Source organism: Pelophylax lessonae (assembly GCF_965119305.1).
Source record: "Pelophylax lessonae genome assembly, chromosome: 13".
NCBI lineage: Eukaryota > Metazoa > Chordata > Amphibia > Anura > Ranidae > Pelophylax > Pelophylax lessonae.
The window spans coordinates 26479781-26494534 of record NC_138780.1 but is presented as its reverse complement, the minus strand read 5'-3'; the positions used below and the strand labels follow the sequence as shown (position 1 = coordinate 26494534).

The 14754-nt window shown below is 48.6% G+C and overlaps 1 protein-coding gene across 1 annotated transcript in view; it reads right to left on the bottom strand.

The window, feature by feature from the left end:
* PRPF3 (pre-mRNA processing factor 3) overlaps window positions 1-14754 on the bottom strand; it is a 72066-nt gene that overhangs the window by 37307 nt on the left and 20005 nt on the right. Inside the window, exons 4-6 of the mRNA XM_082275914.1 lie at window positions 13759-13839; window positions 11114-11331; window positions 127-433 (exon numbers count right to left, since the gene is read on the bottom strand). Coding sequence (XP_082132040.1) covers window positions 127-433; window positions 11114-11331; window positions 13759-13839 — 606 coding nt within the window. The remainder of the gene's footprint in view (window positions 1-126; window positions 434-11113; window positions 11332-13758; window positions 13840-14754) is intronic.

The following is a 14754-nucleotide window of genomic DNA, read 5'->3' as shown; positions in this document are numbered from 1 at the left end:
AGAACAAGAAAATATATGGGACCCACCAATATGAACACCTGTCAGACAAGCTGTCAATGAAGAAAAAGAGCAATACGGAAGGCGATTTCAGTAGAAGTACACATAAGAAAATGGAAATGTAGGTACCTTTGTCCGCAGCCTCTGAGCTATTTTCTCAAATTTCCCCTTTTCATAGAACTTAAAGCCCCGTTTTGGCCTCTGTGCAGGTGTGAACTGAACTCGAGGGTCAAAAAAGCTGTTTGACTCCAAGTCTTCTGATGGTTTCTCCTTCAGCTGTTGTTTGAACTGTTCTCTCTTGACAGCGCGGATGTTAGCTTTTAAAGTGGGCATGCGATGCGTCAATTCAATCTCTTTTCCTGTGGCGTCTACCGTGCGGCCCTGGTCATCCAAAATAAGAGGCGTGGGTTTCGATTGGTCCTTTAACTCTACTTTCCTGTAAGGGACAATAACACATGAGTAATCCTGCACAGCTTTAAAAGGTAAGATACTTCAAATGATCAAGTAACACAGAAATCAACTGCTTGTTACTTGTTGTAGTAGGTCTTTGGCATCAGTGTCTGCAATAACCCCATCATTGATGTCAGTAACCACAATAATCCCTTTTGGAGGAGCAGTGAAGTTTACCCTCCCCCAATATGTACAGGCCAGTGCTGAGTGGTAGTAAATAAAGTTTGTAGGTCTAGAAACCTATGCGCTACCATTTAATATAAGAAATAGGAAGCTGCTGCTCACAATCTAACAATGTTTCCCCACATCTAAAATTCAGTTGTTTACAAAAACTGAAGTGGCGCTATGCTTCAAAATTAAAAGAATAATAATAAAACTGCATAAAGAATTGCAAACGGTAATATTACGTGTGCCTGATCTCTCAAGGTAGATATTTAATGATGTGAATAATAAATGATCTACTCAGTTACTCAGTTTGTACTCAAAGTGCCAGTGCTGCAACAATCTTCTCATCAAGCTGTGCACGATAAAAAAAAAAAAAAAAAACTGGATTTTTGACTTACCGTAAAATCCTTTTCTCTGAAGTTCATTGACAGACGCAGCTTCATATCTTCTTGACCATTGGGTTATACTGCCCCCTACAGGAGCAGGACACTAGACAGGAAAAAGCTTTACTAGGCCTATGGGGCTGTCCCTGCAGGCATAACCCCACACACTTTGCTATAGCCTTCAGTTTTGTTGCAAGCAGTGTTTTAGAAGACCACAACCCCATTCCATACATAAATAGAGGGGCGGGTGCTGCGTCTGTCAATGAACTTCAGAGAAAAGGATTTTGCAGTAAGTAAAAAATCCAGTTTTCTCTATCGTTCATTGACAGACGCAGCTTCATATCTTCTTGACCATTGGGGCGTCCCAAAGCAGTGTTTGCATGAGGGGTGGGAAAAACGCAAAAAAGAATGTAGTCTCCCAAAGCTAAATGTAGCCAACCAGGTAACATGGAGCTCAACCAGAAAAAAAAAAAACTTACACCCTCAAAGAGAAAAAAAAAAGATCTTTTAGACAGCAGCCTGCAAAACCTTGTGGCCAAAAGAGGCATCTGAAGATAAAGGAAAAAGTGACCGCACTCCGAGGTTGAAATCAATTACCAAGTTGGTAATAAGAAAGCGACATCCTTAGTCGTGAAACGCGTCTACCTTTTGTCCCATGTCTCACAGTTTGTATCTTTGACGTTTATTTGATGTGGAATAAATCACTCCTTTTTGATTTCAACCTCGGAGTGCGGTCGTCTGACACTGCCTCACCTGGAGCGGTCACACCCTAGCTTGGATCCCAGACAATTTTCTTAGGCATCTGAAGATGCCAACACATCAACTGTAGAATTTTGTGAATGTGTGCACCGACGACCAAGTTGTCGCCCTGCAAACTTGCATCACTGACGCCTGATGGCGAAAAGCCCAGGAAGCGCTCAGCGCCCTAGCACAGTGCTCCTTCACAGGGAAAGGCGGAACCTGGCCCTTCAGCAAATAAGCCTCAACTACCATCTGTCTGATCCATCTAGATATGGCCGCAGCAGACGCAGCCGATCCTTTACGAGAACACACGGTAAGGACAAATAGTGCATCTGATTTTCTGAATGACTCCGTAGCCGCCAGGTAGACTAATTGCCCGAACCACATCCAAAGAATGCAATGCAATTTCTTTGGGATGCTTGGGCTTAGGACAAATTGAAGGCAGCACAATGTCTTCATTCAAATGAAAATCAGAAACCACCTTAGGAGGAAAAGACTGATTAGGTCGGAGTACCACTTTATCTCTGTGGACAACCAGATAGGGTGAGCGGCAGGACAACACCACTAATTCAGATACTCTGCAGGCAGAAGTAATAGCCACTAAAAAGGCAACCTTCTGAGACAAGATAAGCAAAGGAATCTCCCTAATGTTCTCAAACGGAGGTTTTTGAAGAACAGATAGTATCAAATTCAGATCCCACAGAGGTAGCGTGGATCAGTAAACAGGTTTGAATAAAACCCTTGTAAGCATTCCTGAGAGGGAACTGGCACAATCACCCTTTGTGCAAGCAGATCTTATACCACCTCTCGTAGAACCCTTAACCGGCCTGGAGATGGATGGAAAAAAACCTGTCCGACGGTCGAGACCGGAATTTGATTTTGTACCCTGATCAGATCAGTTTGTGAACCTATTTGTCCTGAATCAAGGAAGTTCATGGTTCGGAAAAAAGTGAAGACGTCCCCCCACTCCAGAAGCTGGTGTGGGCACCCCTTCATGCAGACGAGGATTTGTCTGCAGAACCGGACTGGCCAGTCTTAATTTACCGAACCATGGCTTCTTGGAACCCCCAGAAGATGTGAACGGCTTTTTTTTTTCTTGCGACCCAGGAGGTACGAAAAAGCATCCTATGAGCAGTGAAGGAAGGCCCCGTCTACGACGTGGCGCCTTGCCCTTAGAGGATTGAGGGAGAAAAGTACTCTTCCCACCCGTAAGATCTTTGATCAATTCATCCAGAGAGGATCCAAACAACCTCAGTCCCGTAAAGGGAAGATCAGTCAAAGCCTTCTTGGAAATCAGGTCCGCCGACCAGGTTTTTAACCACACCATGAGTCTAATGGCAATCCCCACTGCAGACACCCTGGTCACTAGGGGAGCCACATCCTAGGGCGCATCACACATGAACACAAGGGCTTGAGCCATCTGGTCCAGGAGTTCATTCAGCGCCAGGGGGAGCTGTTCAAATTCTAAGTTCCCCTTAAGTAACTTCACCCATTCATTCAGTGACCGTCTGACACCAGAACGTTCACAAAGATTGGTTTTATCATGGAACCCGCCAACACGTGTAGATGACGAGGTCTGTAAATGTCGGGGATTCCTCCACTGGAAGCTCTGGACAAGGAAACAACTTGCCTGACTTCTGGGCTTTGCGGGAGCTAAAAGACACCTGCGTACCTGATGCTGTAGCTTCATCTGCCATTTTTAAAGTTTCACGCATGGAAACTATGAGGAGTGCTTCCACAAATGCACGTTCCAGCACGGCGGCTGAAGACAGGTCCTCTTCACCATCAAAATGAGAGAACACTGATCCACCCGGATGGGGAGCGTTCATGGCGGCCATATCTGCCTCAACATCTGAGGACAACACCAACAGAGATAAAGGCAGCGGACGTTTGCGACTATCAATATTCTTAAACACAAAATCTACATTTGACAACAGGCTTTCCAGAACTGCTGTAAAAGCAGACCGGGACTGTGACCCAGAGGCTCCCGCAGCCGCACTGAGGGGGTCTTTAGGTGAAACATTGTCCTAGGACTCCATTTTATACTGAATTAAAATAATGCAGTGTCACTTTAAAAAGATCGCACAATTCCCACTGCATCACTAGCAGCATCACAAATCCCAATCCAGTACAACCTGATAGAGTAAGGAAAACCCACAGGGGACCCCAAAAACATTATCCCCAACTGCTCAGGAGGCTTGCTAGAACGTTCTGTGAAACCGAAAGTAAAACTTAAACACAGGAAATAGAATAGAAAAAAATGCCTGGGTCAGTGAAATGCATCCCTTCTTACGTGATCAAATGCTTCAGCAACACTTTCCCCTTCTCCATATTCCACACATGGAGGTCTACAGTAACGTTGACTTCACAGATAATTTTAGCATCAGCACTCTGCCATGCTCTGCAAAATGGTGCCCAGCAAGTGGCGGCTAAGTACACAGTGGGCTGCACATAGAGGGGGGTATGTGGAAGCAATTGGGTGGCAGCGCAGCCGCCTGAATGCTTCCATCTAACAGGCAGGAGTCTGCTTGTCGGATTTGTTAGGTCCATATGACGTACGGACCTGGCAGTGGAAGGGTTAAATTATCATTGGTCAAACTGAGAAAATTTTTCTCAGATACACAATGCAAAATATAAAAAAAAATGTAGGTTTGCCTCTCATATATATCCATATAACCTTTAAATGATATGTAACAAAAGCTATTGCTGAATTAGGCACAGAAATTAAGAGCCCATTCACACTGCCGCGACTTGTCAGTCTGACAAGTCGCGGTCCATTGAGTAGTACAGGACCCGTTCTAATAGGAGCGACACAAGTCGCTCCGACTTAGAAAAAAGGGTCCTGTACTACTTTGGGGCGACCTGGGAGCGACTTGCATTGACTTCCATTATGTGAAGTCCCTGCAAGTCGCGCCGAAGTCGCGGTGCCCAGCGGTGCACGCGACTTCACAGGTCGCCCCCCGAAGACGTGCCGCTTCAGTGTGAACCGGCACTAAATGTAAAACGGAATTTTTGTAAAATCTTACCTGTAAAATTCCTTTCTCTGAGTCCTCCGACAGTCGCCGCCCCTTCATATTCATCACCAATGGGTTATGTCCTCTTATCCGTAGGAGTAGCTAGGCAATAGAATATGTTAGTACAAAAGACTTTTAACATATCCCCACCCCCAGGGGGTGGTCCCCTCAGTACATAACCCTCCACTTCCTGTAACCAAACCAGTTTCAGTGAAATAGCAGTAGAGAGTACATGAAAAACCCCAAAAGAGGGGCGGGGGCGGCGACTGTCGGAGGACTCAGAGAAAGGAATTTTACAGGTAAGATTTTACAAAAATTCCGTTTTCTCTTACGTCCTCCGACAGTCGCCGCCCCTTCATATTCATCACCAATGGGATGTCCCAAAGCAGTGTAAACATGAGGGGTGGGAAGAACGCAGCCGCGCCCAAGGCAACGCCGTCTCCCCATCAGAGAAAGGAACCTTACCAAAGGAAGGAAACCAGTTGGGCATAAGAACAAAACACTCGCTCAACAGGAGCAAGAAAACCCAGGGAAAAAACAAAAGTCCCAAACAGTCAAAGAACCCGCAACAAGGGCTCTAGGGAACAGCCGCACTAAGAACCTTGCGGCCAAAGGAAGCATCAGCCGATGCCTGAACATCTACTCTGTAGAATTTTGTGAAAGTGTGAACGGTCGACCAAGTCGCCGCCTTACACACCTGGGCCACAGAGGCCCCATGACGACAGGCCCAAGACGTACTCAGAGACCTGGTAGAGTGCGCCTTCACAGGTACAGGGGGAACTTTCCCCTTCAAAGCGTAGGCCTGTTCAATGGTCTGTCTGATCCATTTGGCGATGGTAGAAGCCGACGCCGTCATGCCCTTCCGAGGACCTTCCGGAAGAACAAACAAGGCATCCGACTTGCGAAAAGACTCAGTCGACTTCAAGTAGACTCTAATCGCCCGGACAACATCCAAGGAGTGAAGCAGCACCTCCGTCGGATGCTTAGGCTTCGCGCAGAGCGAAGGCAGGACAATATCCTCATTGAGATGAAAGTCCGAAACCCTCTTTGGAAGAAAGGAAGGGTTAGGTCGCAAGACCAACTTGTCCAAATGCACAACCAGATACGGAGACTTGCAGGACAAGGCTGCCAGCTCCGACACTCGACGAGCCGAAGTGATAGCCACCAAAAAGGCGACCTTCTTGGATAACAAAGACAGCGAGATCTCCCTGATCCTTTCAAAAGGAGCACGCTGCAATACAGACAGGACTAGATTCAAGTCCCAAGGGGGTAGAGGGTCCTTCCTAGGAGGGATCAGATGACGTACCCCCTGCACAAAAGTGCTAACCAAAGCGTTAGATGCCACAGGACGCTGAAACAGAACGGCCAAAGCGGACACCTGACCTTTGATCGTAGCCAGCGCCAAACGCTGTTCAACACCCGTCTGAAGGAAGGACAATACCCTAGACACCGAATAAGTGGTAGGAGAGAAACCCCTGGATTCGCACCAGGCAAAATACGCCTTCCAAGTACGGTAGTAAACCTTCCCCGAGGAAGACTTCCTCGCATTGATCAAGGTGTGAATGACCTCAGGGGAAAGACCCCTGTTCTTCAGGACCTCGGTTTCAACAGCCAGGCCGTCAAAGCCAGCGACTGTAAAGCAGGATGGAAGATCGGTCCCTGCGACAGAAGATCTTCTCGAAGAGGCAGACGCCACGGGACGTCGATTGCCAGATTTACGAGGTCTGCGTACCAGGACCGGCGAGGCCAGTCCGGTGCCACAAGAATCACCGCAGTTGGTTCCGAGTGCAACCTGCGAAGGAACCTGGACAGCAATTGGAGCGGTGGAAACGCATACATCAGTCGGTACTGATGCCACGGGGCAACCAACGCGTCCGACGCGTCTGCCCGAGGATCGCGCGTCCTTGCCACGAACCGTGGAACTTTGTTGTTCAGACGAGACGCGAACAGGTCTACCTCCGGAAGGCCCCACTTCGCGCACAACATCTGGAAGACATCCGGGTGAAGGGACCATTCCCCCTGGTCCAGGGTCTGGCGGCTCAGATAATCCGCCTGCCAATTTTCCACTCCCGGAATGTGAACTGCAGATATTGCCGGGACATGCGTCTCGGCCCAAGACAGAATCGCAGCCACCTCTCGAGCCGCCTGGGCACTCCTGGTGCCCCCTTGGTGATTGATGTAAGCCACCGCCGTGGCATTGTCCGTCTGCACCCCGACCGGACAGCCGTGGAGACTGTCCGTCCAACGACGAAGACAGAGGAGTATCGCTCGCAGTTCCAGAACGTTGATCGGAAGGGAGGATTCCTCCTTCGACCACACACCCTGGGCGGACAGAACGCCCAGAACACCACCCCAGCCCGACAGGCTGGCGTCCGTGGTGATCACCGTCCACGAAAGGGGACGAAAAGACTTGCCCCCCGACACTGAGGGGGACCGAAGCCACCACAGAAGATCCCTTCTGGTCTGAGAACTCAAGGATATCTGAAGATCCAGAGAGTGCGGTCGCCCGTCCCACTTGGACAATATCTCCGCTTGGAGACCCCGAGTGTGAAACTGAGCGAAGGGAATCGCCTCGAAAGCCGAGACCATCAATCCCAGACACCGCATGCACGTCCGAATGGACGAGAACTGATTGTCCCTGAGGGACCTGACTCCCTCCTGAAGAGTCCTGAGTTTGTCGTCCGGTAGGAAGACCTTCGCCTGGACAGAGTCCAGAATCATTCCCAGGTATGGGAGGCGGACTGACGGGCACAATGTTGATTTTGGGAATTGATCGTCCAACCAAACTCTTGCAGAGTCTGCAACGTGACGGACAGATCCTTCACCAGACCTTGGTTGGTCGCAGACCGAACCAGAATATCGTCCAGATATCCCAGGACCGATATGCCCTGGGCTCTCAACAAGGCCAGAACCGGAGCCAGCACTTTGGTGAACACCCTCGGAGCCGAGGCGAGACCAAAAGGCAAAGCCACAAATTGGTAATGATCCTCCGCTATGGCGAATCGAAGGTACCTCTGGTGACCCTCGAAAATGGGGATGTGAAGATACGCATCCTTCAAGTCGATGGAAGCCATGAACTCCCCCGGAACCAGGGCAGCCACCACCGACCGCAGGGATTCCATGCGGAATTTGCGCACCCGCACAAAGCGGTTCAGCGCCTTCAAATCCAGAAGCGGACGTACCTTGCCCTCTTTCCTGGGCACGGTGAACAGATTGGAATAGAACCCCCGAAATCTGTCCCGATGAGGCACCGGGACCACCACACCCTGAGCCCTCAGGTCCTGCACCGCTAGACGCAGGTCCCGCAAACGCTCCGGGGATAACAGAAGATTTGAGGGAAAAAATCTGCTCTTCGGCCGAGAGAGAAACTCGATCTTGTAACCAGATCGAACGACTTCCTGAACCCACCTGTCCCGAACCCGGGACAGCCATGGCCGAGAGAAAGCGAGCAAGCGTCCCCCCACCCCAGACTCGGGTGAGGGCGCCCCTTCAGGCCGCACTGTTGTGGGCCGCAGAACCGGATTGGCCGGACTTTTGCTTACCAGCCCACGGCTTCTTGTGGGAGCCTTGACCCTTTGACGGCTTGCCCCTATAGTGTGACCGAAAGGCACGAAAGGACCCCTGATGGGGTCGAAAGGAAGCATGCTTCTTACCAGGAGCCGCCTTGGGCTTGTGGGATTGGGGCAAGAGCGTGCTCTTACCACCCGTGACTCCCTTAATTAGTGCATCTAAGGATTCGCCAAAAAGGCGAGAACCATCATAAGGCAGATTGGCCAAAGTCTTACGGGAAGATTGATCCACAGACCAACACTTCAACCAAACCAGGCGGCGATTTAACACCGCCACACTGTGTACACGTGCAGCCAACGGAACCATATCCAGGTCCGCATCACACAAGTACATGACACCCTGGTGGATTTGATCCACCATATCCAAGTCGCCTGGGGGGCAGAATCAGCCACCAGGACCCGCCTAAGCACCTGCGTCCAGCTCGCGACCGCTTGGGCCGCCATAAGAGAAGCAAATAAGGCTTTTAACATAGAACCCATAATAGAATAGGTGTGACGGGCAAGAGATTCCATCCTCTTGTCCGTGGCATCCCGGAACACCGGGGTGTCTTCAGCCGGAATCGCAGTGGATTTGTTCAAAACCGCTATCGCATGATCCACCGGCGGTGGAATACACCAGCGCTCATCAGTAGCAGGCGTAAAGGGATAGCGTAGCTTAAACCTACTAGGTACAGCAAATGACTTGCGTATATTACGCCACTGTTCTTTCACAGCGTTTTGGAAATCATCAGTGCAGGGGTACACCTGCGACGTTTTGCGCCTTTTCTGCGTCCCATAAGCAGCCAAGGCAGCTGGAGGACATGATTCTTCCTCTAACCGCAGTGTTTGCTTGATAGAAGCAACCAATTCATCCATGAGTGCAAGCTCCTCAGACGAGCCAGGGGGAGAATTATCAACCCCCTCCACCTCAGCCTCCATTTCTGACCCGATAAGGTCCAGGGAGGAACGGGACCCCGATAAGGAGACCCCAGCCACATCAGCCCCAGCACCATCACCCTCTGAATCAGAGGAAATTGAAACTCTGGGCCTTTTTGTGGATTGAGCAGCCACCAGCATTTGCACCTGAGTCGCAAGGCTAGCCACAATCGCAGCCAAATCCCCCCCAGGGGGGGAGAGTGCAGACCCCTGGCTTCCCACTAAAGTTGTAGGAAATTTGTTTTCCTGAGAATCCATGCCCCTGAAGCAGTAAAATAAATGGGTGACCGCCCCTTTAAGAGAGCGCTGCGATCGTAGCCCACTGCACACAAACACCCCACACAAGGGACCCCCACAGGGACAATTAAACTAAGGCAGGATACAGGGAATAGAGGGAAATGAACCTGGAGATCGCTGCTGCTGCTGCTGCCTGCGGTGCTCCTGAAGGAAAGGAAGTGCTGGTATACAGGGCGCTCTATTAAAGCCTATGGAGGCTACAAGAAAATGGCCACCATGCATTCAAAACATGCGGCCGGAGCGATCGCAGCCAAAATGGCGCCGTTTGGCGCCGAAACCGCCGCTCCCACACCCCATGAGGGTGAAGTAAAAAAACATCCAAATTGCCCAGCAAAAGGAAGCATGTTAAACCGCCGCAGCGGCGCTGCAATGTGCCCCAAGCATGAGAAACTCAAGCCCCACAGCACACAGCCGTTCACATACAGACTGACACAGAGTGCAGCACAACCCCCCCCTCCTGCAGCCCACAGCATGCAACATGAGGGATAGGGAGACAGTAACATTGTGAACACAGGGTAAGGTAACACAGTCCCAGACTGACACCCCCCAGACAGACAGGTCCCCACATACATACACTTACCTCTAACATGGCGTGGGGAACCCGCACAGGCGAACAAACCGCTGAACATAAGGCAGGGAGAGTCGCATCTAGGACGCATCAGAAGGTGGGTTGAGAAACCGCACAGCGTCCGGTGAGGTAGCCACCTCACCTGGCATCCCTGCACGACACAGGGATGGGTCGTTCAGAAAACTCAGGAGCGATACCTGACTGAACGCTCGATGGCGGGCTGAGAAACCACTGACCCACAACCTGCGACCAGGGGGGTCAGCCCGAGACGCAGCCCGCATGATCCTCTTCTTCCGAAGAACTAACTAACGCTGATAAAATAACAGCTAACAAGAAAGAGAGAAAAAACTCAAATAAAATCCAAAGAAAGGAAAGAGAGCTGAGACAAGGTGTCCCAGCACAGAAACATCCAGCCACTCCTGACAGCTAGACAAATGAAACTGGTTTGGTTACAGGAAGTGGAGGGTTATGTACTGAGGGGACCACCCCCTGGGGGTGGGGATATGTTAAAAGTCTTTTGTACTAACATATTCTATTGCCTAGCTACTCCTACGGATAAGAGGACATAACCCATTGGTGATGAATATGAAGGGGCGGCGACTGTCGGAGGACGTAAGAGAAAAATGGTTTTGTAGCTACCTACTTGTTACATTCTGACAAACAGTCAATAAGATATTAAATACCATTTTAAGCCTGGGTTTACAATCTTGAGCAGTGTAGATGCGGTTAAGGAGATCAAGATTCGCTTGTCAATGGAATAAAATAGATTTGCGTGTTTGGTGCACATACTAGCTTCGCGAATTTGATGCAGAAAAAAAAAAAAAAAGACTGCTTTGGTGCAGGTGCATTGCAAATTTGTTCACAGCTCTACATTGCAAATCGTAACGTAAATTCGCACCTCACCTTGGACAAGAGCATGCAAATTCGCACCACATCGCATTTCAGCAGTGTGAACTCAGGCTAAGTGTTTACATTAAGAATATCAGGAAACAAGCAGAAAGAACTGGTACTCACGGAGGAGCAATTCCCATGGCATGCAAGTTAGCCAAGCCCACCATATTGGCAGTTCCTAAAAGGTCAATTTTTGAGGCCAGCTTTGCTTGGATTTGGGCCTGAAGTTCAGCCGCTTTTCTGGCCTTCTCAATTGCATCGTTCATAAATGTGGCGGCTTGGGATGGTTGGATGGTGTTACCAATGGAAGACCGTTCAGGCTGGGAGGAGGACATTTTGGACTGTGCAAACAGAAAAAGATAACGAATGTTAAATCTGAACTCCAGGCAAACCGCAAAATACACAGATGAATTGCATAGAAGGGGCTGTTTTACCTGCGAAATTATTTTTAAATTCTATTTATCCTAAGACTGGCACAAAACTGCCACACCAAAATGAACTGCCTTGTAGTACAGTAAACCTTATTTTAAGTACACTTACAGGTTTCACTATATATCTTGAGGTTGTCCTGTTTTCAATCTCAATAACAAAACAGAAAGAAGAAGGATAAGGCTTTTACCAGTCAAATGACTTGTGCAGTCCAGCCTGCTGATCTCCTCCTGAAAATGCTAGCTGCCTAGTAATCATGCTGTTCCTGATTTCAAGGTACTCCGATCCCAAACAAGGATAAAGCCAGTGAAGTCAGTAAAGTAACTGGTCCCAATCTGCATACTTGTTCCAGGTTAGTGCTTTACTAAGTGTTAAAACCATCAAATCATCCATCACCACTAGGAGACTAGCATTTTCAGAACAAAAGGCTCAGGTTTCCATTAACCACTTAAGCCCCAGAAGATTTTACCCCCTTCCTGACCAGGGCCTATTTTGCAATTCGGCACTGCGTGACTTTAACGGACAATTGCGCGGTCATGCAACGCTGTAACCAAATGAAATTGACGTCCTTTTTTCCCCACAAACAGAGCTTTCTTTTGGTGGTATTTGATCACCTGTGCGGTTTTTTGATCATGCGCTATAAACAAAAAAACTAAAAAAAAAAAAAAAAGAAAAGGGAGTCAATTTTGCAAAAATAACAATATTTTTCAAATTTTTTTTATATGAAATTCCCCCCCCCCCCCCCAAAAAAAAATGTAAAAATCAAAATTTAACATTTTCGGCCAATATGTTTTCTGCTACATAAAAAAAAAAAAAAAATTGCAAAAAGCGTACTTTGATTGGTTTGCGCAAAAGTTATCGCGTTTACTAACAAAGGGAAAGATTTTTGTTGTTTTTTTTTTCAACGCGTAATGGCGGCGATCTGCGATTTTTTTTGCGGTACTGCAACATTGCGGCGGACAGATCGGACCCTTGACTGACATTTTTGACACTTTTGGGGTTACCAGTGACATTACCACAGTAATCAGTGCTATACATATGCACTGTTACTGTAAAAATTACACTGGCAGTGAAGGGGTTAACTTTTTTTTGAGAGGGAGGGGTTATGTGTGTCCCTAGGGGCAGGATTCTAACTGTGATTGGCTGTGGCTTGAGGTGTAGGAACAGTGATCAACGGTCCTACATAGTAGAACCGTATGATCACTATTCCTACACAGGGGAGACTGACAGGCGGCTTGTTTACATCAGCCGCCTGCCTTTCTCCCTCTGCACCGACGATCGCCGAGTGACATCGGGTCCACCGGTCACATGCGCGGGGGGGGGGGGGGGGGGGTCCGTGACCGCGCGGGGGCACGCTCGCTCCCTAGACCCTAGTACTACGTCGCTCTGCCTGTGAGGGGCTGACTGCCGGCGTAAATAGTCGTGTGGCAGTCGGCAAGTGGTTAAAGAAGATGTATTTTCACAACCTAAAAAATTATTTCTGAATACCCCAGGGTGCCAAGTGTATGTAGTTATCCATGCTGTGGTTGGCACTAAAATCACCTCTTCGTCAAATCTTGTCGTCAGCTCCACCCCAGGTTAATGCCCAATTTATGAGAGTTTCTTTGGGGAAGCAACAGCACAGTGCTAAAATCCCCTCTCTCCGATTCACACTTTGTTTTCTACACACTGCCTGGTTTGTATATTTATGTATGTCAAGTGTCCTAACCACGGTAGCTTAGCTTCAACATCAATTAGAAAGACAAAACATGTGCTACATGAGGGTCAATGTTAACAAGGAAAAGACTCTGATGAGACTTTTTTTTAAGTATCCACCAAATAAAAATGAAAGGGAGAAAATAGTATGAAATCAATAAACACCCCATTAGTCGCCTTTGTATCCTTAGAGAAATGAGTCACATACAGTGACTGAAATGCCTAATGAGCTGGTCCTGAGCCGCCTTCTGGTTGGATAGTGCCCGGGACTGGTGTTATGCGCCGGCTCCTGGAGGGGGAGCTACTTGTGACTCAGTGCCATTGCATATTTGATTTTTCTGTGCTTACTAGCAAAAATTATGTGGGGGGTGGGGGCCGCGGCTGAATGACATTGAATACAATGCTTCTTGTCAATAAACAAATGATGTGGGGTATATGTTGGAAGGGACATTCTGGAACACGTTTGATTACTGACTGCACTATGTTTTATGTTCGGTTTCCAAATAAAGTTATTTTTTCTTGAGAAAAAAAAAAAAAAAGAAATGCTTAATGAGCCATTTGTAAGTACTATACTTTGTAGCATTTTCATATAAAGCTAAGCCATGACCGTGACGGCGAAAACAAAATATATATCCCAATCATACCACTGCTGGAGGACTGACGAAGCTCAGCTGTTTCTTCCTCTCTTCAATTTGTCGGGTTGCCACTTCCATCATCTGTTTAATCTACAAAACAAGCAGGATAACTTTATGGAAAGTTACTTAAGCAAATAACTTAAAAAGTAAAGGTCTTACATTTTTATAAATCTAGGGCATTTTTGAATTATTCAACAACCTCAATACCAGCATGTTTCCCCCCACCCCCCTCCCCCCCCCCCCTTTCCAAAACCAGTTCATTTCTCTGGGCTGTAAAAAGGAAGAAAAGACAAATTTTGAAGATATAAACCAGGGGTGTCAAACTCAAGTTAATTGCGGGCCGCATCAGTATTATGCTCGCCCTCAAAGGGCCGGTTATATCTGTAAGGTTAGATGTTCAGAGCACCCCACGCCCCCCTTACATGAGATGTCAAGAGCCTCCCCACCATCATAAGTCAAGAGTCACCCACCCTTCCTTACATCACAATGCAGCCCCTTACCTGGTGCTACTGCCAGGAAGAAGATGCGGGTGGATCTGGGAAGAAGAAAGGACCAGAGGAGGGCTGGAGTCTGCTTATAGAGTCTGCTGAATGTGGAGACGGGGGGCGCAGAGACAAGGTGGTGTTGTGGCTGCACAGAGAGGTGCAGGCTCTGTAGGAGGAGTTCTGCCCTCCTCTCTGACTGCTGGGAAGGGAGGGGGGGGGGGCGGTAAAGACAAGCCTTTCTGCAGCAGCACAGAGAAGCACAGGATCTGGCAAAGGAGTTCTGTCCTCTGCTGCCGACTACTGAGACAAGGTGGAGGCAGAGACAAGGGGGGTGCCACATCTGCAGGAGAGGTGCGAGGGCCACTCCGCCTGTGAGCCGGACCTATACAGGAAGTAGCCGCTCCCATCCCATACTACTACACCAAGTAAGGGATGGGGCTGAGCCGGGGACTCAGCAAAACCGTATTGGCCCGTGGATCGGCGGCTCCGTGCAAGTAAGGGACGGCTGAGCCGGGACTCA